At 42.4% G+C, this 25,705-nt stretch overlaps 1 protein-coding gene across 1 annotated transcript; it reads left to right on the top strand.

The window, feature by feature from the left end:
* The first annotated feature begins 179 nt into the window (after positions 1 to 179).
* On the top strand, positions 180 to 24,106 carry CFAP96 (cilia and flagella associated protein 96). The gene is made up of 9 exons (XM_006128476.5): positions 180 to 289; positions 601 to 630; positions 2,316 to 2,478; positions 5,249 to 5,468; positions 9,306 to 9,443; positions 9,527 to 9,602; positions 11,803 to 11,982; positions 18,394 to 18,566; positions 21,052 to 24,106. The coding sequence occupies exons 3-9, from the start codon at positions 2,382 to 2,384 to the stop codon at positions 21,098 to 21,100; spliced, it is 933 nt and encodes a 310-aa protein (XP_006128538.2). The 5' UTR covers positions 180 to 289; positions 601 to 630; positions 2,316 to 2,381; the 3' UTR covers positions 21,101 to 24,106.
* Positions 24,107 to 25,705: the final 1,599 nt, after the last annotated feature.

Genomic DNA, 25,705 nt, shown 5'->3' with positions numbered 1-25,705 from the left:
GGCTGGAGGCTAGAGAAGAGGGGACTACAATTCCCAAGATGCAGCGCGAAAACGCGCGGTGCGTGCTGCTTCTGGATTATACCAACAGGGTTTGACAGACAGCGGTGAAATGTCGGTCCCTTCATGTCTTGTTGGGCTCTCCCGAATCCAGAGCAACTGCATCAACAAAGAGCCCTGGACAGAGTCCCGGCCAGACCTCGCAGAAGCTGCCGCCGCCTGGAGATGCGGGGAGTAGGAGGAGGCTGCTGCTGAGGCTCAGCAACACACCTGGCCGGGGTGGGGTGGCGAGGTACGTCAGAAATCAGCAGTGCAGTGATTTCTCCTCAAGTCGTGTGCTGCAGATTGTCCCCCTCTGTGTGTCTCACTTCAACTACTGTAATTTAAAAACCAGTCATTACTGTCCAGTTAATGAAGATTTCCTGCAAATTGGTTAATTATGCACATATGAAATGTGTTAATATTTATGCATTGATTATGCATACGCTGATGTAATTATGTTTATGCAAATATATTTACATACATACAATCTGATGCAATTATATTTGTGTGTTTATGTAATTGACTGCATCATTTAACAGTAGCTTTTTACTTTCCTTACAGTGCACTTCTGCAGCTCAATATCCTTGAGAGGTAGGTAAAATGTACATTGAAAAGTTACAAAAAGACTAAGCACGTATATATATATTTTATATCTGTTTAGGGGAATTTTCCAGAGCTGAGCTGTGCATTAATCATGTACAATTTTTAAGTCAGTGGGAATTGTAGGTGTTCAGCACTTCTCAATATCATTCTTTAGGTTACTACATCATGTATCCTTATATTCCCGGGGCCGTACATAAGTTACTGTTCAGATCCCTTGCTTATGCCTCCTTGCATTACCTCTGCCCACTGTTAACCAAGGTTGATAGTAAAGCACAGCTGAAGGTAATCTAGAAAGATAAAAGAGGTGCTATCTTAATTACTGTATCTGCACCACTCAGATCAGTGATCTCAGTATTTTAAGGGTATTCATTACCAAATTCTGATCCAGAGGCTTTAATAAGATTTGAATTCACTTACATCACAGATGAATGTGGGCCTCTGTCTCATATTAGTTTTAAATTTGCTTTTCAATGGGCATGTGATATTGTTGATTCTCACCCATGCAGTCTAGTTCAGTCCTCTTCTCCATCATCATCCCAGCTATGACTTACTTTATGGATAGTGTTACATGCTGAATACTATAGAAACATAAAGGAACTGTGCGCTAGTATTTTTGAACCAAAGAATCTTAGTGCCATACTGGTACATCTGTTATGCTTAAAAGAAACACATGGGGTCTTTTTCAGGGGGATAAGGCAACACGCTGCATTTATTGATAATATAACAATAGCATATGCATTTACTTACACCTCCCCCACCCCCGATGGAATAGTTACCAGTTTGTTGCTTGGCCCAACCTAATGGCCAGGTAGGTTGGGTGTGAGGAAGGAGCCAAGTTCTTGTCAGTCCAGACTGATGCTTCATAGTTTTAGCAGGACGGGAACCTGAAGAACCATACAAGACACCCCATCCTTTATAGGATTTTCCTTCCATGAAAGTCTATACATTTTGCTTTGTCAGGCATTAGTCATGCAGCATCACAATCAATCTTCCTGCGACATATGCTTATCAGGAAGAAGTTGTTCTCACAGTCATTTGATATCCATATGCTGACGACCCCTCGGAGGTGTTTGTCTTTCTGGAGAAAGTTGTCGTCAGTTCCCTATCAAGGGGTGCTTGCCATTAATTTCAGGGTTCATCAGTCTGCCCCGGTAGTCTGTGTCTTCAGTGTGCTTTCACTTAGTTGATAATTATTTGGTGCTTCTGAGGCTTCGGCGGCGCCTCTGACCATTTGAGCATGCAGTGGCCTTCACACTTATCTCTCCTAAAAAATTCTCTCTCTTATTCACATAAACAATAAATTTACAGAATTGCAGCATGGAACAAAGGGGTACTTCTAGTTACTTTAACAAAGTTACAAAGTCTTTCAACATTAAACTTCTTTTTATTTATTACAAGGCCTTGCCTAATATTAACATCACAATATTCCGTCTCTTTACTTCAATATTCAAACATCAAACAGAGCTGGAGCTAAGTTAACAAAGCTGCCTGGCCTGTTTGAAACCTACATCTTGCATTTAAGTTTAATCCAAACCTTTTGCTATAACATACATTCATAATAATTAACTGACTTATTAGTTACAAAATTCCAGAGCTGCACATTTATTTTAAATGCTCAAACTTTGGTTTTAGCTTTAGTGTACTCTTTTTTTTTTTTTTTTTTTTTTTTACAGTGAAACAAGTGAGCATAAGAAACATCTACATTTTCTAGAGTAGTGAACTGTCACACAGAACCAACCATGCCGGCAGAAGGAAAATCTGACATGGAGAGGATTGGCCTCTTCAGTGAAATGGAGTATATTACCATTGGAGATAAATATGTTTCAAACTATATGCGTAAGTACATTTCATTTTAGCAATAATGACATTTCCAGTATCCGTCTATCTGTGTTCTATGAGTCCCTGTTTTCTATTAGTCTTTTAGAGACCCATGAGTTTGTAGTTGTTTTTTATGCTCAATGTGGCATAATCAATTATTAATAGAGGTCTGCTTAATATGTCGCAATTAAGGCTTCATATTAGTCATGGGTATTTTAGTAAAAGTCATGGACAGGTCATGTGCAGAAAACAAAACTTCACAGCCCATGACTTGTCCTATATACTCCTGTTTAAATCTTGGGTGCTCCGGGTGCTTTGGGGGGGAGGGGAATGATGCAACCCGGTGGTTGTGTATTGCCTCCACCTGAGCAATTCAGGGGCACAGTGGGTATTTGGTGAGGGCACAACCTGGAGGTTGCAGTGGGCACTCTGTGAGTATTCTAAGGAGGCAGCATGTAACCTGGGGGAATGGCAGGTACTCTGGAGGGGGGTGCACAATCCGGGGCGCAGTGGGTGCTCTAGGTGGAGAGGCACACAATCTGATCTTGTGGCAAGTACTCAGGGTAGGGGGGAGACAAGACTTGGGGTCAGGGAAGGTGTTTGGGGGCAGAGGAGTGTGCAATCCAGGAGGTGATGCAACTTGGGATGACATGACAGGTACCGGGTGGGGGGGCAAGACACCTAGGGGTGTAATGGGTTTTTAGGGGAGGCAGTGGTACTCAGTTTATGACCCCCACTGGAGTTTGAGAGTTGATGGGGTTGGAGAGGTCTCTATCTGGCTCTTTGTGTCTCTCTGGAAGCAGCAATATGTCCTTCCCTTAGCTTCTAGAAGGAGGGATGGCTGGGAGAGTCTATGCACTGCTCTTGCCTCGAATGCTGGCTCTGCAGCTCCCATTGGCTGGGAATGGTGGCCAGTGAGAGCTATAAAGGGGATGCCTGCAGGTAGTAGCAGCAGACAGAACCATCTGGCTGCACCTCTGCCTAGGAGCCAAAGAACATGTCATTGCTTGAGGGGATCCTCCCTGAAGTAAGTGCCTCCGGGAGACCTTACCCCATCCTGAGATCCAATCTCCAGCCTTTGCAGATGTCTTGGGGGACCTGGTAAACTTCTATGATCTCTATGACAAACTCGCAGCCTTAGTCACAATAAATGAAAGAGAATAAAAAGGTAAAACTTGACTAATATTAATTCATTAAGATTAATAAAAATACATGCAGCATTTTGTTCAAGTTATAGATAAAATATATCATTGAAATTACTGTTGTATCTGTATCCACCTGCTGCTGTGGAGTAGGTTATCTGCAGTGACTCATTCTCCTTGTCTACCATAACTGAGATCTGTACCTCATGGTGTGGCTTCTTTTCACCACACTATGGAATATAGATGGTGGTAGCTGGTCCCTGAAGTGATATTGCAAGTGGATTTACATTTAGGCTTTTGTGATCGTACAAAAACTCTTTTTCATTTGGCCTTCCATACTAGGCATTCTTTCCCTTGGAAATGTCAACTCACAAGTTTTGAATGTCCCAAAGTAGGGCAGCATATTTTTTATGTATATGGTCCTTATAACTCAGATTTTAAATGAATAGTTATGAGTTTTGAAAAATGTATATAGCCTGTTAATTATATAAAATTAGGGTTTCATTTAAAATTTATGGAACTCTTGAGACTAACCAGGTAAACTAGATGATTTTATAAGGTATGTATAGCATTTAATCGTTTCTTTGAAACTGTCCCACTTATACTGAAAACAAGACAATTGGTGTCCCATTTTTCTTAACTCAGTCAAGATGCAAATATCTTAATTATTTTTAATATTATTTTAGGAGAGTCAATGGCAGAACAGTTTTAATATGATAACGTAATGCAACCATAAATTGCTCCACAGTTTTTCTCCTCAGCTATCTTTGTTTTAAATTTTGTCATGTTAAAACTGAACTGACATTATGAAAATCCTTATCTGATCGTGACATCTGACTACCCGCTGCTGGTGATGAGAGCAGGTAATTTTTTCTGTGTAGCTGCTCCAGCTGGCACTTCTGTTATTTTACATTTAGTGGTAACTTTTTATTTCTTTGCTTTAGCTGACCATTGTGGATAAGAGATTGATTTTTTTTTTTAATTTATTACTTAGGGCTGGGTTCTTTCATCCTCACTCTTGTTTGTTGAAACTGCTCAAGGTATTACTCATGATGAGTAAGGATGACAGAGTTTGATCAGAAGAGACAATTATGATAATTTTGTTTAACTTCCTTTGTAACACTGACCATACAACTGTCTCAAAAGAATTCCTAAAACATATCTTTTAGCAAAATATCCAAGCTTGATGTAAAAATTGTCCATGATCAAGAATCCATCATTACCCTTGGTAAATTACTCACTTAAAAGATCATGCTTTATTTCCAGTCTGATTTTTTTCTAGATTCAATTTCCAGCCATTGGATCATGTTATACTGTTAAATAATGCTAAACGTTAGCGCAGAATAGTTATGGCCTCCTTCCAAAAGATGCTAATTGCAATGGTATGTTGTATTATGGAGGCATGCCACTACTAACCTGACCTGAGTCAATTAATTCATTTTCCATATATTAGGTTATTGAACAGCTGCCATATAGCATCAGCAATCAGACACTACAAACCTGCACAGATTACTTATTGGTGAAAGGTTCTGTATTACATTATCCTTTGAACCATCCAGACCCAGCCTTCATTTTTAATTTCCAATTTTAAATTGAGAGAATTTGTAGAGTTAAATTAATTTTTACAATGCTTACCTATTTTAAAGGCCCTTTCAATGAATCTGCAAGCAAGAACAAACAGCTGTTACCTGGGGGTACCAAAATGATGTCCGCTCTTCAGGCAGGTTATTTTGAGCCTCAGTTTGTGAGGGTTTTCGAAGGTGAAGCCTACTCAAACCCAGTGCAACTAAGAAGGCGATACAGATTGGCAGAGTCAAAGAAAAATATGGGGAAAGCTTTCCTTCCAAGCAATGGAGTCAAATTACCGTAAGTATCAGGAAAGTCATCTTTTTGTTTTTTTTTCCTGCTGTATAAAAAATAATTCATCACAACTTTTATTAAAAAAAGGTTAACTGTCAACCAAAATACAGTATCGTTTTTTATGAGAACATATGTACAAATTTTAAAAAGCGGTATTAAAACACAGTATTGCCTTCCATACATGTGATAACCAACATAAACCTAGAAAGAGAGACATTAAAGATCTGCAGTGGAATATTGTGTCAAGCTAATAGTACTGTATCATGGGAAATGGGACTACAGGTTGAACATCCCAAATCCGGGATTCTCTGGTCCAGCAACATCCATGATCTGGCAGAGCCAGGGATGATGCTGGACCAAAGAGCCCCGGAGCAATGGAAAGTTTGGGGAGCCTCAGCTGGGCCAGGCAGCATCTGGGGAACCCCCAGCATCAATGGGGCCTGGTGGTGGCTGGGGAGCCCCAGCCCCGGCCAGGGAACCCCCGGCATTACTGGGCCACATAACCCTGGGAACCCTAGACTGCAGCTGGGCTGCCTGCAGCCAGGCAGTCCCAGTGAGGAATCCCAAGAAACCCCCAGTGGCAGTGGGGTTAGGGTGATTGGGCAGCCTCCACCAGGGAACCCCCAGCTGAAGCAGGATTGTTGGAGGTGAGAGACTGGAATCCCCAGTGGCAGCAGGACAGGGTGGCCGGGCAGCTCCAGCTAGGGAACCACTGGTGGTGGCTGGGTACTCCCAGCTAGGAACTTCAGGGAACACCCTGCAGCAGCAGGATTGGCAGCAGCCAAGCAGTTCCCACCGGGCACCCCAAGGGACCCTTGGGAAGCGGGCAGGGCAGCAAGGCGGGGAGCTATGGTGGGCCTGATTTAGTGGGACTAGTGGCAGGGCAGAGAGCAGTAGGGAGAGGAGCCCAGGAATGGGGCAGCTAGCAGGGGAGCACTGACCTCCCCTGGCTTGGCAAAATCCCTGGTCCAGGACAGCTCAGGTGCTGAAGGTGCCAGACCGGGGAGGTCCAACCTGTAGTAGAATCAACTATCCAAAATTTCTCTATTTCCAGCGCCAAAAGTCCATTAACTTGGCGTTTTTATAATACCTGATATTATAGCATGAGTAGCCTATAGTGCTGGAGAGAGTTGGGCACCACAGGATGAAAGTACCACCTGTTGAAACATCTCTAAGACCAAGTTGGTCACAGGATGTGGAGACATAAATAATCCACAGTGCCTTTGACATTGCGATTCCAATAGATGAGAAGCTGGATATGAGTCAACAGTGTGCCCTTGTTGCCAAGAAAGCTAATGGCATATTGGGCTGCATTAGTAGGAGCCTTGCCAGTAAATCGAGGGAAATGAGTGACAGAACAAGAAGCAATGGTCTCCAGTTGCTACAGAGGAGGTCTAGATTGGATATTCGGAAAAATTAATTCACTAGGAGGGTGGTGAAACACTGGGATGAGTTACCTAAGGAGGTTGTGGAATCTCCACCCTTAGAGCTTTTTAAGGCCAGGCTAGGATGACTTAGTTGGAACTGGTCCTGCTTTGAGCAGGAGACTGAACTAAATCAGAGGTTCCCAACCTTTTTTATACAGTGCACTGGCAAATCCATTCACAAACGTTTGGTGGACAGGCAACAATTTATTTGCATGTTTGCATATTCATTATGCAAATAATGAATGTGCAAATAAAATGTTACTCGTCCACCAAAAGCCCCGGCCCCCAGAGCCACCGTAAACAGCCAGCTTCAGCTCCTGGGAGGTGCAGGGGAGGGGGAAAAGGGCGGCTGAGGGCAGGGAGTGGAGGTACAGGAATCAGGGCAGGAGGTGGGAGGTATGGGGTGGCTTAGGCCGGGGAGAGCGTGGGGTCAGGATTCAGGGCAGGGGGTAGCTCAGGTTGGGGGTCTGAGAGGTTGGGGAGGTGGCAGCTCCTTGTTGGGGGGGCTGGACCTGGACTGCCTACTCCTCTGGTGGTTCCTTGCAGAGGTGGGCCCAGGACTGGGATGCACATCCCTCCAGGAGGTTGCTGCTGGGGCGGGGGGAAACGGAGCTGGGCTGCCCAACCTCTGGCCAGCCAGCAGCTAGCTGTTCAGGGGAGGAAGGGCTGGGGCTGGACTGCTAGCTTCCTCAATCGGTGGACAAAGGGGGAGCTGGGACTGCGCTCCCCAGTGCTTCCAGCTGGCTGGCCAGTAGCTCCTGGGGTAAGGGTCTAGGGTTGCTAGCAAGGGCTGCTCTTCTGGCTGGGGCTGCAACCAGAGCCAGGGGGATAGGTTTGGGGGCCATGCAGCTCCAGCCGCGTCTGCTGAAGCTGCCACTGCACACCATGCAGTGGCTCTGGCCCCAACCCTCGGAAAACCACTGCCGCCTGCCACACAGCTCACCCTGGCCAGAGCTCCAGCCCTGGGGAAGGACTGAAACTAGGGCCTGGGGCAGGGCAGCTGCTTGCCACATGGCCCCACCCTGTAGCAGTTGAGCAGCCACTGTGCAATCCTGCTGAGGATGTGGGCGGGACTAAAATCTTGGTGTGCACTTGCATAGGCATGCACCTTACAGGGAACCCTGATCACAATGAAGTAGTAGGCCCAGATCCTGGCCTGTGTTCAAGCTGTGTCTGTTATATAAAGCTGGTGGTTTTAAGCCAGCCTTATGTCCCTTTCCTTCATGGCATTCCGAATCTACCGTGTCTCCAATGCAAAGTAGATCAGCCTCCTACCATATCCCCTCCAATGGAGAGGTTGGAAATTAGATGATTCTAGGAGCCTGTAGGGTTGACCCATGAAGGGCGCATGGGGAACTATTCATTGACAGTTGAGAAGCCATAATGGGGATGTAGGAATTGGTATATTTATGCCTGTGCTATATTTGATGGGCAGAATATGGGTAGGTGATAGGGATGTTAGTGTATATTTGTGTAAATGATTAACCGATAAGCCTGGCCCGCAAAGCACGAACTCCCATCTGACAAGTGCACAGACCCAGATCTCCCCCCTCCTGGGAGGAGCTGCCCTCCGGGGAGTGCAGCCCTGGCCCCTCTGAAGGAGCTGCAGGCTGGGGAGCACTGCCATGGCCCTCTGGGAGGAGCTGTTGCCGGAGCATTGCCACCTTCACCGCCAGAGGTGGCACCGGTAAGTCCCCCGTCTACCTCCCATCCCCCGCCCTGAGTCCTGCACCTCCCCCCTGATTTTTCCCCTTTTTCCTCCTGAGCCCCTCTACCTCCTTTTTCCCTGCCCTGAGGCCCTTATCTCCTGCCTTGAGCCCCCCAAACCTCCCAACCCTCTGCCCTAAGTCACCTTCCCCTTGCCTCTCCTTATCCCTGAATCCTTACTCCAGCCTTCATTTTCCTTCATTTAAAAAAAAAATAGTCATTGAAATAAAGCATGTACATTTTTCATTTTTTTTTAAATATTTCAATTAAATACCTGAGCAATGCTAGTTACATATGCAAGTACAAAATAATATGGTAAAATATAATTACAATGATCTAAATATACCCTTAGCAGAAGGTTGACATTTAAAAAAAAATAGAAAGCAGGAACATTTTAAGAGAAAATTTAAAGAAATAAACCAAAAGCCAAACGTTGGCAAATGTGGATATGTATAGCTAAGATACCCTAAAACTTTAACTCTGTCCCCATCCACTCCCGTTTGCTATATTGTACATAGGTTCATTGTTGTACATGCGGAAAGGACAAAACCTCAAATTTAAAATGTTTGCTCCAAAAATGCAGGTTGCTTGTCTTTCAGTTAATATCATTTCAGAACATTGAAGCTGTAAAGCACAGAATGGGTACTAATTTATTAATGTATTATTATTGACAATAATTATTGTATTATGTATTTATTTTATTTTTCAGATGTGGAATAGGCACTTATTATGGAACTATAGGTGGTCCATATCCAGCCTTCAGTGCACAATTAAGAGGAAAATCAGTATATGCTCCTCCTGGAAAGAATCTTTACACAAACCCTGGAAAAAAAGGAACTGGATATGGGTAAAACAGTCAGCATAATTTCCTGAACAGAATGTAATCAAATGCTGAATTTTTGGTCACCATTACTAATTTTCTTTACACAGATATCCAAATCTTACCATAGGTAAACAGTATCAACACTCAAGTGAAATGTATGATACTGGAAAAATGAATGCAAAGGTAAAATTATTCAGTAACTTTATTTGCAAACACTTTACCTTTCCTATGTTTTTTTTCTTTCAGCCTAGAGCAACCAGTAGTTATTTATTTATCAATGGGACTATAGATAAGATAATTTATCTTCATTAAAAAATTATAAATAATATGTTTGGTTACCTTTCCCTCTTAGTCACCCCAGCACACAGTCCTATTACTAAGCCTCTGCAATAAGCTAAAGATTTAACCCAAAGTATAAAATTCTGAGACAGACCCAAATTATTTTTATTTTTTTTATTTGTATTGTGGCAACTCTAAGGAACCCCAGTCTTGGATTGGGACTCTTATTTTATTAGGCCTTTACAAACATGGAGCATATCATCTGTATTTCACTATATAACATAATAAATATGAGACTTCATTCATCATGTGCAGGTGGAAATGATAGCTGAAGACTTTTTTTTTTTGCGCCAAAGGAATAATTATTTTAGAACTATATATTTTTATCACCAATTAATGTCTGTTTGGAGTGAAATTGAGATTTGGAGTGGGGAAAACATATGGCATGGTAGGTTTCATAATCAGGAATGGGATTTTATTGCTACTAACCTTTTGGTTAAAAAGGTTAATGTTTTCTAGGTTTAAATTACCCATTTCAAATTTTTGTGGTAATTCAGACCAATTTGAAAGTTCAGATCCAGAACTGAACTCTGAAGTCTGAGAGTGTCTAGATTTTAGGGTTTGTGTGGGGCTTATCTCAGATTAGAGGTAAGTAACATAATACAAGTATGACTACAAATAAGAGAGGAGCTATCCAGAATGACTAAGAACTTGTCTATATTACTGCTTAAGTTGATGTAACATATGTCATTCATAGGTGTGAAAAACTACCCACTTGACTGATGTACATTACATTGGCTTAAAACAATTAAGCAACCATTCTGTGTTGGCAGGAGACTCTCTCTCACTGACATAGCTTCCACCTCTCATGGAGGTGAAGTAATTATGTCGATGGGAGAATACTCCCCCATTGATGTAATACACCTTAACCAGATGCAGCTGCAGTAATGAAGACAAGTCCTAAGTTCCATACAGTCACCATATTGTGGTGGTCCCCACACAAGTTCTTTGCTTAGATCTTCAAATAAAACACAAAAGATAAGTATCAGGGACTGAATGGAATTAGAGAGTGAAGTTTTCTCCTGGCCTTAGAAGTGGCTGATCTCTGTAAGTCAGCCAGTCATTGTAGTAGGGTTGCCAGGTGTCCGGTATTGAACCAGACAGTTCAGTATTTTCACCTCCTGTCTGGTAAAAAAAATTCAGAAAATACTGGGCACCTAAAATGTCCTGTATTTTCTGATTTTTTTTTTTTTCCTGGAGAGGACGCAAAAATCCCAGCATGTCTGGGTCAATACGGAGGCATCCTGGCAACCGTAGTGCTTACCAGGTTCTGCAGGGGAACTGTCTGGCCCTGTGCAGGGAGGCAAGATGGCGAGTGGCTGCCGGCAGCCTGCTAGTGCCTAAAAAAACCTCACCATGCGTTTTTTAAAGGCGCCACGCTTAACAACTCTGAGTCCTTTTTTTTTTTTTTTTTTTTTTTTGGTAGTTTTTCAGAAACCATCTGGCAATCCTACATTGTAGTGAAGCTGGATGCTAAGTAAAGGATCTAATCTCCTGGGTTGTTAATAGGGAACATTTTGGAAGCTGTAAATTTCAATTAAAAAGGTATACAATCAATTGTATAGCTCCCCAAATCCCGCCTTCTTCTCATGTAGTAGAAGCACATCATTTTGTTTTGCTTGCCACATACGTTCTCTGCCCTGAAGAAGAGGGCAATATTTGTTTCTTATTAAGCAGTGAAAATTTGCTACCCATCATTAGCATGAATTAGCAAGGTAATACTGTAGTTGTAATATTAAAGTATATCCATGTGCCATTAATTAATTAATTAATTTGCGAACTTAGAATTTTAAAATGTACTTATTTTAACAAGTCCATAAATTCTTTAAGTGTGTCATAGTTTCCTAGTATTTGTTGTGCTCAATGGTTCATTATGCATTATGTTATGTGAATCCTGATTTCTACATTAAGCACAAGCAGAGGAAATTACATTAAATACATTCTTGAATGTTATATTTTTCAAGACTCTTTTTATTTTTTCTAATTAGAATAATCTGAGGTAAAAATGCCCAACCTGATATCTTCAAAGCTACTTATTTTACAGAAGGTCCGTGAAGACCATATGCGCTTGGTTAAAGGAGGGCCTTTCAAGTTAAATCTCTACCCTCGGGAGTATTTTGACGGAAATCCATATTACAATGAAAAACCTTTGCCACCAGCTAAGAAACCAGCCTCAGAAAAGCCACCTATACACCCCTTTAAACCAACTTCTCCTGCCAAAAAAGTGAGTCTGCTCTCTACCTACTAAAGCAGAAAGTGAAAATACAACTAATTGATGTTGTTCATGTCGAAAGTTTAATCATATTGTATTAAAGCAAAAAACTGAGATGGGCAGGACTGCTAAAGACCTCAGTAGTTTTGAATCCCCTGCACTCAAAACAGGACTCTGCAATAATCAGACCATTCCAAACAGGTATTTGTCTAATCTTTTTTTAAAAGTCTCCAAGAAATGGAGATTCCATAGCTTTCCTGGGCAATTTGTTCCAATGCTAAGAAAATCAAAGACCAAGATTTTGTTTTGGAATCTGCAACAATTTATAGTTGTTGCAAATTTGAATGGTATTGAGCCTGTGCACCAGGTGGCAAGCCACTCCTTCACATTTGTACTGAGACGATGGAGGGGGAAAATGGGCAACATATTAGTGAGTGGCATTGTGGGGTTGCAGTGACACTTACATTTGATCTGGCCACATCTCTGTTATGCTTGTCTTTGAGAACTGATTAGGACATACAGTGTCTCTTCTGTTTTGCCATGTTTTGCAAAGTAGGCTGCACAATTTGAATCACAACTTAAACAAACTGCAAATTTTTAATCAAACCCTCACAGATTTCTTAGTCTTAGACATGAGTAAGTGCTCACTGACCAAGGTGAATAGGGCTGCAGAATCAGGCTGTAAAATTACTTTTTAAAGCAGTTAAATCTTTTTCTAATCAGTGTACTGTTCAGGACATGTAATTAATGAACAAGTGAGCTATTTTAGCTCTGATGTAGAAGTAGGTATTAAAAATTCTTATTGCTTCTTCCTGCTGTAAGAAACTCATGGAACCTGTTCAGGACTTGTAATTAAATGAGCATAATTAATACCCTACTGGTCTCAGCACACCAGAAGCTCCCTACACAGACTATCTAAAAATTCAGCAAGTCTGTATTTGAGCAGTGCAATAGCTTCCTTGTTCTATATCCCAATAGGTATTTTTCTCTGGATAAAGTCTGCTGCTGCTTCAGTTGAACCTCAGTATGTTGAGAATGCTATTTTGTTCTATGACACCAACTGTAAAATAAGGCCTGTAAAATCCATAATAGAAGTGAATCTTAGAAGCATAAGACTGGAAGGAACTTCAGTAGACCATTTAGTCCTAGTAACCTGCATTCAAAACAGGACTAAGTAATTACTAGAACATTCCTGACTGGTGTCTTTCCAACCAGTTCTTAAAAAAAAAACATCTGATGACAGAGATTTCACAACCTTCCTAGGAATTTGTTCCAGTGCTTAACCCAGAGCTGGCTTTACCATGAGGCGAACTGAGGCAGCTGCCTCAGGTGCCAGACTGTGGGGAGAGGAGAGGGGTGCCACTAGGACCCAGAGCATAGAAAATTGTGTCTGCTGCTGGTGCATATGTATTCTCTCTGCTCTAGATGCACAGAGATGGCAGCGCAGTACCATGAGAGGAGTAGAACAGGAAGAAGGCAGAATTGAGACCTTTGAAAGTTTTGTCCCAATCGAGGGGGCATGGGGCATTTGAGCTACCCACCTCAGGTGCCAAAATGTTGTGGTCCTGCTCTGGCTTAACCACCTGACAAGTTTTTCCCCTAATGTGCAACTTAAACCTCTCTTACTGCAACTTAAGCCCATTGCTTCTTGTCCTGTCTTCAGGGGCTAATGACTACAATTTTTCTTCCTCCTGGTAAAAGGCTTTTATTTACTTGGACACTGTTATGTCCTCTCTGTTTTCTCTTCTCCAGAATAGACAACTCCGTTTTTTTTCTCTTTTTCTCATAGAACATATTTTCTAGACCTTTAATAATTGTTGTTGCTCTCCTCTGGACTTTCTTCAGTTTGTCCATGTTTCCTGAAATGTGGCACCTAGAACTGGACAAAATACTCTACCCTTATCAGCTCACAGAGGAGTACAGGTTGAACTCTCTAAACTGGGACTCTCTGATCTGGCAGCATCTGTGGTCTGGCATGGATGTTGCAGGACCAGAGAGTTCTGGTGGAGGGCCAGCAGCAAGGTAGGGCTGTGCATGGTAGCAGGGCTGTCCAGTGAGATTGGGAGACTCGGTGCCTGGCTGCCTGGCAGGTCTGGGAGGCAGTGTCAGCAGCGGCTGCCCAGTGGGGCCTGGACCTTTGGCACACAGCTGCCCAAGTGGGGTAGGAGCCCTAGTGCACAGTTGCCCTGTGGGTCCAGGCCCCCCTGGTGGAGCAGGTGGGGAGTTGACAAGGCAAGGCTGGTGGCAGGGGGCCCAGAAATGACCTCCCCATGTTTAGCAAAATCCCTCATCTGGGCCCACCCAGGTCCAGGGTGCTGGAACAGGGAGGTCCAACCTATAGAACAGCGGTTCCCAACCTTTTCCAGATGGGGACCCATTTTGACAAGTCAGGAAGACTTGGTGACCCAAGGCAATTCAAAAACGGGGGGGAAGAGAAGGGGCAGAGCCACCTGGGGAGACACTTGGCAACCCTTTTGAAATGTAATGGTGACCCATATTTGGGTCCTGACCCATAGGTTGGAAAACCCTGCTGTAGAAGAATTACTTCTCATGTCTTGCTTACAAGGCTTCTGCTAATGCATTCCAGAATCAAGTACAGAGTTTTAGCTTGTGCTTCACTATGACTGCCCCCCGGAGCCTTTCATGCAGTACTTCTTCTTGGGCAGTCATTTCCCATGTTGGATGTGTGCAACTGATTGTTTTTCCCAAGAGGAGTACTTTGTATTTGTATTTGTCTTTTTTTTGGACTTCATCTTGCTTACTTCAGACCATTTCTTTAGTTTGTCGAGATAATTTTGAATTTTAATTTTATAATGCAACCTCATGGTCTCTTGTTGGAAATGTTCTCCAATATCAGAAGTGTGAAAGGTATGATTGAGTTTTGTTAGCTGTAATTATAATTTGCAAAGCAATCTAGTTTGACCCTATACAAAACCAGAAACTATGGATAACCTGTGATGAGGTATACAAACCTGTTACCAGGGAAAAAGGCATTTAAAAGTAGGTTTTATGTCAGGGCTTATCTATGCTACAATGGCATAGTTGGGGAGGTTATTATATCAACAGAAGGGATTTTTCCATTGCTGTAGTAACTCACTGTCAACTTGGGCCATATCTACACTGAGAGATAAGGTCAAATTTATTAAGGTCAAATTTTTTTAGTACCCAATTTTGTAAAGTTGAAGGTATGTTTCCCAGCTGTGTGGAAGAATTTAACGTAGTTCAAAATAATGTGTCCCCAGTAGGGTGGCTACTGTCAACTTTGAGAGAGATGAACTGTGGACCTGCCCCTTTGCATTCTGGGATATGCTCCCAGTGCATGCTGGGACCAAATTGTGCAATGGGTACTTGTGGGTACATGTCAGTGGTCCATAATGCACTTGTTTCCTCCCTCCCCACCTGCTGTAGACCAATGGCAAACAATCTTTTTGCACCCTTTTTTCTCTTATTGGTTATCTGTGCAGATACCATAGATCCCATTGTGCATCAAAGCATTAACCTTGCTGTGCCTAATGCTTCAGTAAGTCTAGAGCATATTCAGGGTCCACTGGAATGAGGAAGACTCTGAAAAGGCCATGAGCACACACTTTTATGGAGCACTTTAGTTGGACGAATTGTAAATACGCCTGGCATTTGATCATCTGGACACAGTAGAATGCTGGTTCTGGTGCCGTTGGGCAAGCACAGACTGGTGGGATAGTATTGTTATGCAGGTACGGGATGATCAGCAGTGTCTACAAAACTTTTGCATGAAAAAGGCCACTTCCATGGAATTTTGCAAATTGTTTCCCCCTGCTCTGAAATACCAGAATACCAGAATGAGACCTGCTCTTGACAGTGGCAGTTACCCTATGGCAGGGTTTCCCAACCTATGGGTCAGGACCCAAATATGGGTCGCCATTACATTTCAAAAGGGTTGCCAAGTGTCTCCCCAGGTGGCTCTACCCCTTCTCTCCCTCCACCCCCCCCCCCCCCAGTTTTTGAATTGCCTTGGGTCACCAAGTCTTCCTGACTTGTCAAAATGGGTCCCCATCTGGAAAAGGTTGGGAACTGCTGCCCTATGAAAACTTGCAATGCCATTCAAGTAGCCAAGGCAATCAATACCCTTCTGCTACAGAAGGTTGTAACTCTGGGAAATGTGAAGGATGTGGTGCAGGGTTTTGCCAGGTTGGGGTTCTCCAATAATGGTGATGTAATAGATGAAACACACACTCCCATCCATGTACCTGACCACCATGCAAAGGAGTCCATAAACAGCAAGGAGTACTTCTCGATGGTGCTGAAGGCATTGGTGGATCACAGAGGCTGTTTCACTGATATCAACCTGGGATGATCGGGAAGGGAGCATCTCTAGGAACTCCTGCCTCTTCATCAAACTGCATGCTGGAACTTTTATCCCAGACTAGAATATTACAGTCGGAGTTGTTGAAATGCCAATAGTGATTCTTGGTGACCCAGCCTACCTCTTGCTTCAGTGGCTCAGGAAGCTGTACACAGGCAGCCTTGACCGCAGTAAGGAGCAGTTCAACTACAGGCTGAGCAAGTGAAAAATGATGGCAGAATATGCTCTTGGGCATTTAAAGGGAAGGTTCCGCTGTCTACTAACTAGGTTAGAACTCAGCAAATGCAATATCCCCTTTGTGGTGGCACCCTGCTCTGTGGAGTCCAGGGTGGGAGCTTTGGGGATGGGATGGTGATCACAATTGTGAGGACAGCCTTTTGCTTTACCATCTGGCCTAGGAGTTCCTGTAGCCTGGCATACGTGTGTCCATCCCTGTGCTCCAAGCCCCACCCCTTCCCACGACTGCCCCATCCTCTCCCCCTCATTGCACCCTATCCCAAAAATCCCCTCTCTTGAGGGACATGTCCTCCATGTGCTTAGAAGAGAGAAGACCCATTCAGAAAAGCCTTCTGTGGGGAGGTGGGCAGACCTCTCTTTCCACTATTTCTTAGGAAGTAGCACTGCAGAAGATGAAGGTGGCAGAGGCCTTCTGTAAACATGGAATAATATCCTGGAGGACATTGAGCCAGGCTACGGCTTGTCGAGTATCTCCTGAAAGCAAGGAGGCCAGGGTTGCATTTGGACTACTTTTGTACTGTGTCTTTCTTTCATTAATTTGCCTTTGAGGCCTGGAGAAGGCAGAAAGGCAGGCCACAGTAGGTAGCCAGGAAATAAGCAGGAGGTCTGAAGAACTCAAACTTAACTGCCTGCTACAGGAGCACTGGATTAGAACCCAGGATAGAGGATGGGAATGGGTTCCCCTACAGACCACCAATGAAAATCCTGGCGAAGGCCCTGGGCAGAACTTGTAAGGCTTGAAAACCCCTTACCTAACTACATTTTAACAATTGCTGTGTGCTAATTTTAATCAAATTGATATGTAGTATTGTCCCTTTTCAACCAGAGCAGCTAGTCAAAGTTTGGGGCCCTGGGGATGTCCCAGTTGGAAATAGAAATTAATGGAGTCTGGTATTTTCTTTGATACACTCCTAGTGTATTTTAGAAGGAATGAACAAAATCCGAGCTCTCTGAACATGGAAGAAGAATAAAAGGAGCAGTTTTTTAGCTTACAGGCCCCAAGCCTCTTTAGCGAACAACAAATCCAAAACTCACTCTCTGGCTTTTTCCAGAGTCATGCTGTGCTTACAGACTCCTGCTTGGCTTTTTCGCTTTTCCCTTGCCTCTCCTCACTTTCTGTGTGCTCTCTCTTCACACATTCATATAATATTGAGCCAAAATCTCCTTGGCAGGTTTACACACACCTTTTGTTTTAGGTGGGGATTTATTCTTACAGTTATGTTAACTGAAGTGAGGTTTTAACTGACGCTATAGCAAGATTTCACCTAGCTCATAACAGTAGGAATAAAATGAGAGAGTCCAGCTGGGGCAACCCTTCCCCCATCACTCTTCTGAACACAGAACTACACAGGCCCCCCAAATCTGAGAGCGCTAGAAATCAGGTGGTACCAGCCCTTCTTTATCAGCCCTCCAACTAGAAAAGTGTGAGAAGGATAGAGACCAGCCAATGGTGTGTCTTCCACCATATTATATAATGCTCTGGGAATGACTAAGCAACATGCTGATAATAATGCTTAAACCCTGCCGTAAAGAACAGTTTCCACTGTTGGCAGCACCAGTGGAGCTGTACTTATGGGAACCAGTGGTGGTCTTTTAATTTTTTTAGAATGCCCTTTACATTTTTCCTCATAATCCAGGGTATGTACAAAAGAATTTGTTAAATCAAGTGTTCACCTATATAATTATTTAATTTTTCTTAACAGTTACCTGTTTACTTTAAACATGTGATATATGGTTTTCTGATATGTACATCTAGTGTTCTGGGTTATTTTTGTATGGAAAAAATAATTAAAGTAATTATATTATATGTTAGCTCTTTTAATCTTTCCTCTATTTTTTCCCAGGCAGGGGGCATGAAAGCAGGAACATTTGATTCTTATCCTTCTCATTCTGCTGAACCCTATGTGGTTAAATATTCTAAGCCTGTCACAACTAATAAAGAAGGAAGGATTTTTCACCTTCCTCCTGGATCAAAAAGCAGGCCTTCTACAAGCATAATGGCTTTAAATGTCTCAAAGTGAGCACTTTACATTTACTTGTATATTTCATGTTTATATTTTATAAAAGAATACGAATTTTTAAAATACAGGTTAAAACTCCATAATTCAGAGTTCCCTGGTCTGACAAAACCCCTTGTCCAGCATCATTGGGTGACACCCCTTGAGAGCACTGAGGGCAATAAGCCATTGGCCTGGGGCCAGGAGCGTTGCCAACCTAGGGGGCCAAGACGGAGCCCTGGGGGCAGCAGAGCCCTCAGGAGGAATGTAGAAGCCCTGGTCCCTGGGAGGAGGAGAGGTGTAACTCCCTGTCACAGTGGAGGACAGCAGCACAGCTGGGGCATAGCAGCATGCTGGAGTGGGGGGAGCTCAAACGCTGAGAGGAGCAGAGCCACTTGGTAGAGTCGCCGGGCAGCAGCAGGGCTGCTGAGGGGAACGTGGAGCCACCAGGCAGTAGCGGAGCCCCTAGGTGGCAGTAGATCCTCTGGGGACAAAGAGGAGCACCCGGCCACCAGCGGGAGCACAGAGCCCTAGGTAGCAGTGAAGCCACCGGGGAAAGAGTGGAGCTTAGGACGGCAGTGGAGTACCTGGCCTCTGCAGGGAGAGTGAAATCCTGGTGGGGAAGTGGAGCCTCAGCAGCAGCTAAGCTGTGGGGGATAAGTAGAGCACCCTTTCCCAGGCACTGTGGGGAAAGAAGAGCCCTGGGTGGCAGTAGAGCTACTTAGGGAAAAGAAGAACCCCTGGGGGCCCAAGGAAAAGCCACCCCATTGCACTGACACACACCCCAGTCCAGCAAATTCCCTGATTCGGGACTAGTCAGGTCCCAAGGGTGTTGGAGCAAGGAGATACAACCTGTACTTTTAAAAATAAAAGTAGTATTTCTTGCACTTTTGAACAATTAGTTAATGATACAAAAGGGTAAGAAATGTATAGATTAAATTTATTTTCAGAATTCATTCCTATTCTTTTGTATATTCAGATAAATTTAAAACAAAATATATATCTATTGATTTTTGAAAGCTGCCCAATATGATATTATTGATCTGCTGTATTCTTTGCTATCCTCTGCACTTGATACAATTTACAGAAATCAGGGATATTCTTATTAAAATACCCTCAATGTTTTGTTTCTGTTGTATATGTGAAATAAAATTGGTTCCCTCTGTGGCCAATATAAAACCTGTAATAATGGCTGATCAAAGCCAGTGCATCCTGCATGGGTATTTAGATTGGGAATCTAACAGTCACATTAGTGTTTTTCTTTGCATTGTTAACATTCTTTTAGCATATGTTTATAGACATTCCATTTCTGAAAGTTCTTGTGTTATGTTGTTTATATTTAGAATATATTTGGTTTCTATACTCGCTTGTCAAAACTGAAGAAATCACAGTATATAAAAAAATTAATTGTTTACTTTAGATTCTTTTAGAAGAACATTTTCAAGAACACTCACTTAGTATTTCCAGATAGATCCTTTAAATACAAACACAACTAACATTTTTTTCACATACCTGTGTTGTGTGAAACATTGTAGGGGAGTGCCAAGTTAGCTGAACACTCTTGAAAATTTGAAACATAGGAATGTGTTTCACATTTGTGATTTAGATTTTGTTTAAATTTCAGTATGAAAGTATGTAATATTCTTCCTCTCCCCTGCCAGTACATCTTAATTGTCTTTCCTTATAAGGCAATTTTGTACTATTATAACTGTCCACACTGGTAGTTCTAATAATATAATTATTTCAGTAAGAAGTCACATCCCTTCTCAAGAGAATTATTTTGGTACAAAAATATTTTTAAACTAGGGCTCAAACTTTAAAGTTAGGTAACTGGTAGTAAAGTGTCATTGGTTGCTGCCAAATGCAGTCAGGGTGGGTTAATTGGAAATACCTAAATAGAAAGAATTATTCACTCTGGGTATGTCTACACTTGCACCCTCTTTCGATAGAGGTATGCAAATGAAGACAAATCAAAATTGCAAATGAAGCTGGGATTTACATATCCCGCAGTTCATTTTCATAATCGTGTTATGGCGCTATTTTGAAATAAAAGACGCTGTTAAGATGTGGTTATTCTGAGAGAAAACCCTTCGAAAGAGGGTGCAAGTGTAGACGTATACCCTCTGATATAAGCGCTAGAGAGAAAAATGGAATATAGCAAACTATCTCCACGTATTCCATCCCAGAGTAATATAAGAACACAGTCTAATTTATTTTCTCATGCTATTACTTTCTCAAGCATTTTGGGTGATAATAATGAGACCAAGCTTATTCTATGAAAATCATAGTTTATAAACATTTAAAAAATGTAATGAACAATGTTTTATCACATCACGCAGAGCCCTGTTGAACTCAGAGGGACTTTCTATATGTGTTAGGTCCATGCTTGTGGATCCTGTTGCAGGACGGGAGCCAGTTCGTTTTGTTTCAGCAAATGTTATTTTTAAATCTAATATGCTTGTGATTGCCACATCTAATGGAATCTTTGTTTCACTTAAATTTCAGATCACTAAATGTAACAAACTACAGGACTGCACACTTGATGTCATATTAGCTTTCAACAGTAAGATAAAAAATACACTTCTTGGACACCATAAATTGTAACAATTCAATGATTAAAGGCATTTTGAAGTAAATAAAAGTTTTGAAGAAGACAGAATTCAGTCAAATAAGGCAAACCCAGATTTTAATTATATCCTATTTGAGACTGTTTTTTATAAATATGTAAACAAAATACATAGATTATGTACAGATTATAAATGTTTAAAGTGTGAAACTAAACTATATTCATACAAATTAAGATGTTTATTTTTCTACAGATATTTTATAGTTTGCTCATATTATTAGAGCAGTTTATATATGAAACATGTACACTAAATGTATTTTAGATTTTAAGTTTTTTATATAAATGATATGCTGGTGGCGCTAATAAAAAAACAATGACCTCTTCTGAGGGTATGTCTAGACTACAGAGTTTTGTCGACAAAACTGGACTTTTGTCGACAAAACTATACGTGCGTCTACACTACCGCTGAGTTCTGTCGACATAATGTCTACAGAACTCAGCAGTTTTGTCGATGCTGGTAAACCTCATTTTATGAGGCATAACACCTTCTGTCGACAGAGTTCTGTCGACGGAAGGTGATATTGCATGTAGGGTTGTGTCTAGACTACAGGGTTTTGTCGACAAAGCAGCTTGCTTTGTTGACAGAACTGAAAGTGTCTAGACACTCTTTGTCGACAGAAGTTTTGTTGACAGATTCTGTCGACAAAACCCTGTAGTCTAGACGTACCCTGAGATGAGCATCAGTATTTGTGAACCAGACACAAAATATTGCTCAAGGTGAAGTTATGGTTTCTCTTTAGAAACAACAAAACTTTATTTTCATCTTAACCAAGCCAAAAAACATTATTATATTTGATGGTCTTCTTCAAAAGTATTTGGATACACCGTGGCTACGTCTACATTGGCCCCTTTTCCGAAAGTATTTGGATACACCTTGTCTACTTCAAAGTAGGAATAAGAGATCTCCGGAAAAGGGCTTTTTTCCGGAGGATCGGGGCCAGTGTAGACGCTCTTTTCCGGCTTTTCTAAAAGCCGGAAAAAAGCGGCGGACATTTTTATTTAAATGCCGTGGGGGATATTTAAATCCCCCGCGGATTTCCCTATTACGACCTGTCAAATTAGCATGCCCCTTTCGGAAAAGGGGCCAATGTAGACGTAGCCCTTCTGTTAAGATGGCCTTTTCAATATAGAAACCATCTCCCATTGTTCCCAAAGGGACTGAAGCCACATCCTGTCACTGGCTAACATGGCCACCATCTCCATTCATCTGCATTTCATAGTGCTCCTTTCTCTGCCTCAGTATAAGATGATCTTTCTTAAAAGGCAGTTTGGCTTCACCTCCCTTAAAGGGAAAATATTGAAAAAAATCTATTGTCTTAAAAACTCGGTTTCTTATAATCTTTAACCTCCTCTTAACATAATTCTTCATCTGGAATTTGTGTAAGATCCACTGCTGTGTGTTTGTAGCCACATACGTGCCAGGATATTAGAAAGTATCCAGATTAAACATTTAGAGATACAAAACTGTTACACAAAATAATGGTTTTATGTTAACATGTTTTAGAAGACTCCTTTTAATACCAAAAAGGTTTCCTGGGCTGTCCTACCACTTTGTTATTCACAGAGTAATAGCCAAAAAAAAAAAAAAAGTAAATAAAAATGAGACTGAACATGACATTTTTCAATATTTAATAGTATAAAAATGAAAAGGAAAGTATTGGCCACATCTTTCAGTCCTTACTTAGACAAATTAACCATTGAGATCAATAGATGCTTTGTTTGAGTAAAGTTACTGTGGGGCTAGGGCCTACAAGTATTAATATATTTTAAACGATATGACAGTTTTGGTATTTTTCCAAGACACAGTCATCACGAACAGTTCATTTTTCAATTTCAAAGCTTTTATATTATTGAACTGGTATTGGTGATGTCCTTTGACATTTTGGTATCATCTTCACAGGAAATATAGGAAAGATAGATAGCCAATAATTTGGGTGCATTCATCATTGCTGAACTCTCTAAATTCAAAATCACTAGATATCAGAGCAAACCCTACTGCATGTCTTCCTGAGGGCTGTTCTAAAGCTTGATTCCTTGATTACAGATATAGTGTAGCTGACTGAAATAGCACTATAATGTTTCTTTACATCTGTATGAATCTCCTCTTTTTCTAATTCTTCCTCTTCTAGCTACTTTTGTATTTCAGCAATCTTTTTATTTTCTAACAAATTGGAAACATTGGAGAGTTAATTAAAACTTTTTAAGCTTAATTTAAAAAAATCCATTGAACTTTTTTAGTAGAGGTTTTTTACAACTGTCAAGAATGTGGGCCAAGATCACATGGTTGTCATGGGAGCTACTAACTTTCCTCTAAGTCAGTTAGCGGCAGGAAACGTGTTCTGAGATGTCTGTGGTGTGTGCCTAGCACAACGAGGTTATTCCTGATTGCCTACCACAGTGGGGATGGCTTCTGATTAGAGCCTCTGGATGCTCTAAACAAGAAATCTGTAGCTTATCTTTTCCTAGATTCACGGTACTTTCTCTGTTGGAATGCAGGTCTTCCTCAGAAGCTGTTTTTTAATTGTGCTTCATTAAGTATCTAATATGTAGAGGACATACTACAAATACACAGTACTAATGTCACTTTCTCTGCATCTGCCCATTAAAGACAAAGCTAATCTTCTGTCCATCGCACAATTTTGCCTACATGCTGATCCCAGTATCACAACTATAAATTGAGACCAACTCCACTGAAGTCTATGGAGTTACTCTATATTTTCACTGTAAGTACCGCATATACTCGAGTATAAGTCGACCCGAATATAAGCCGAGGCACCTAATTTTACCCCAAAAAACTGGGAAAAAGTATTGACTCGAGTATAAGCCTAGGGTAGGAAATGAGGCAGCTACTGGTAAATGTAAAAAATGAAGATAGATACCGGGTCTAGCCCCGGAAGTCGGGGCGAAAGCTGCTCCGGTGCCCCTGGTCTGCTGGAGACAGTCTCCAGCAGACCAGGGGCACCGGGCGGGTTCCCGCGCTTCTGAGGCTTTGCCAGAGCAAAGCCTCAGAGGCGCGGGACCCCCCGCGGCTGCGGCTTCAGTCCGGGAGCCTGTGGTCTGCTGGGGACGGTCCCCAGCAGACCACAGGCTCCCAGATTGAAGCAGCAGCAGCGGCGGTTCCCCGCGCCTCTGAGGCTTTGCCCGCCTCAGTTCTCTGACTCGAGTATAAGCCAAGGGGGGCATTTTTCAGCACAAAAACTGTGCTGAAAAACTCGGCTTATACTCGAGTATATACGGTAAATGCAATCAGTATGTTTTTCTTTCACTTCAGTGATCCAAGGAATTAAAATCTTAAAACCACTGCTGAGTTAGGGTCTTCAGTGTGGTGGTGAAATATTGCTGTGTATTATAGGCTGAACCTCTACAAACCAGGACCAGAGAGCCCCAGCTGGGCAGGTTCAGAAGTGCAGCCTGGGCTAAGCTGGCGATAGGGACTGCAGTGCCAGTGGGGTGGGTGTGGTGGGGAGTACAATCCCAGGTGGGGCTGGTGCAGTGGAGGGCTGATGTGGGGGGGGGGTGCAGCCCCAGCCAGGGCTGGTGCTGTAGGAGGCTAGAAATAGTGGGGCTGATGACCAGGAGCACAGCCTACAGCTGGATGTGGCGCTTTGACCTCCCCTGATCCAGCACACTCTGTGGCTTGGGACTGCTCAGGTCCAGAGGGTGCTGGACCAGAGAAGTTCCACCTGCACTAGCAAAACTATTAAAAAAAACCATGGTGTTCTAGAAATATTAACACCAGAACAGGAAGACTGGGCTTGTTTAGCCATTGGAATAAAATGCTCTACTGAGGTGGGGGATTGTGCATTAACTGATCTGTCTGGACCATGCTGAGGCACACTAGAGAACCTTTAGTTTCAAACAGCACTACATTAAAGTGCACCAGCAGGGTCTATATGGATCAATAATGGTAGTATGCTTTAAAAATCACAACACTTTAGAGTTCATTACCCTATCTAAACAAGACAAGAATTTTGATCCATTTCTTACTCGTTAATTAACTGTACTAGTCTACTATATATTTGAGAGTCTGTCTGTTTGTTCAAGAACTCCATCTAAATGGTAAGAGTTAGGACTACCAAATTTGGTATGCAGCTTCCTTTTACCATAATTAAAAGTAGTGTGTTTGGTTGCGCCAGGAAAATGGGATGTGCCTGGAATGGGATTGCTACTTATAAAACCAAACAGAAAAGATAGAGAATCACCAGGCAGATGAAAGGGGCTATCTGGGGGTGTGCCTCCCATATCCAGGACTGCCCCACCCCAAAGGTTCCCACCCCCAGGTATCCTTTAGAGAAGGTGGTGTGTGTGTGTGTGTGTGTGTGTGTGTGTGTGTGTGTGTGTGTGTGTGTGTGTGTGTGTGTGAAGCACTCCATCCCTACCCCTTGATATGTTCAGGGACATTGCTGGCTATTCCCATTTATCAGGGTGTGAGGGGAAAATGCACAGTTTGCTGCAGTCCTCACACTGGCTGGGGAGTGCATAGGGCAGACAAGTTGCACACTTTTCTCTGGTTCCCTGAAAGGGACAGGAATG

The sequence above is a fragment of the Pelodiscus sinensis genome, chromosome 4 (genome assembly GCF_052426305.1).
Source record: "Pelodiscus sinensis isolate ZL-2025 chromosome 4, ASM5242630v1, whole genome shotgun sequence".
In the NCBI taxonomy this organism is placed as follows: domain Eukaryota; kingdom Metazoa; phylum Chordata; order Testudines; family Trionychidae; genus Pelodiscus; species Pelodiscus sinensis.
This window is presented reverse-complemented; position numbering and strand designations above follow the sequence as displayed.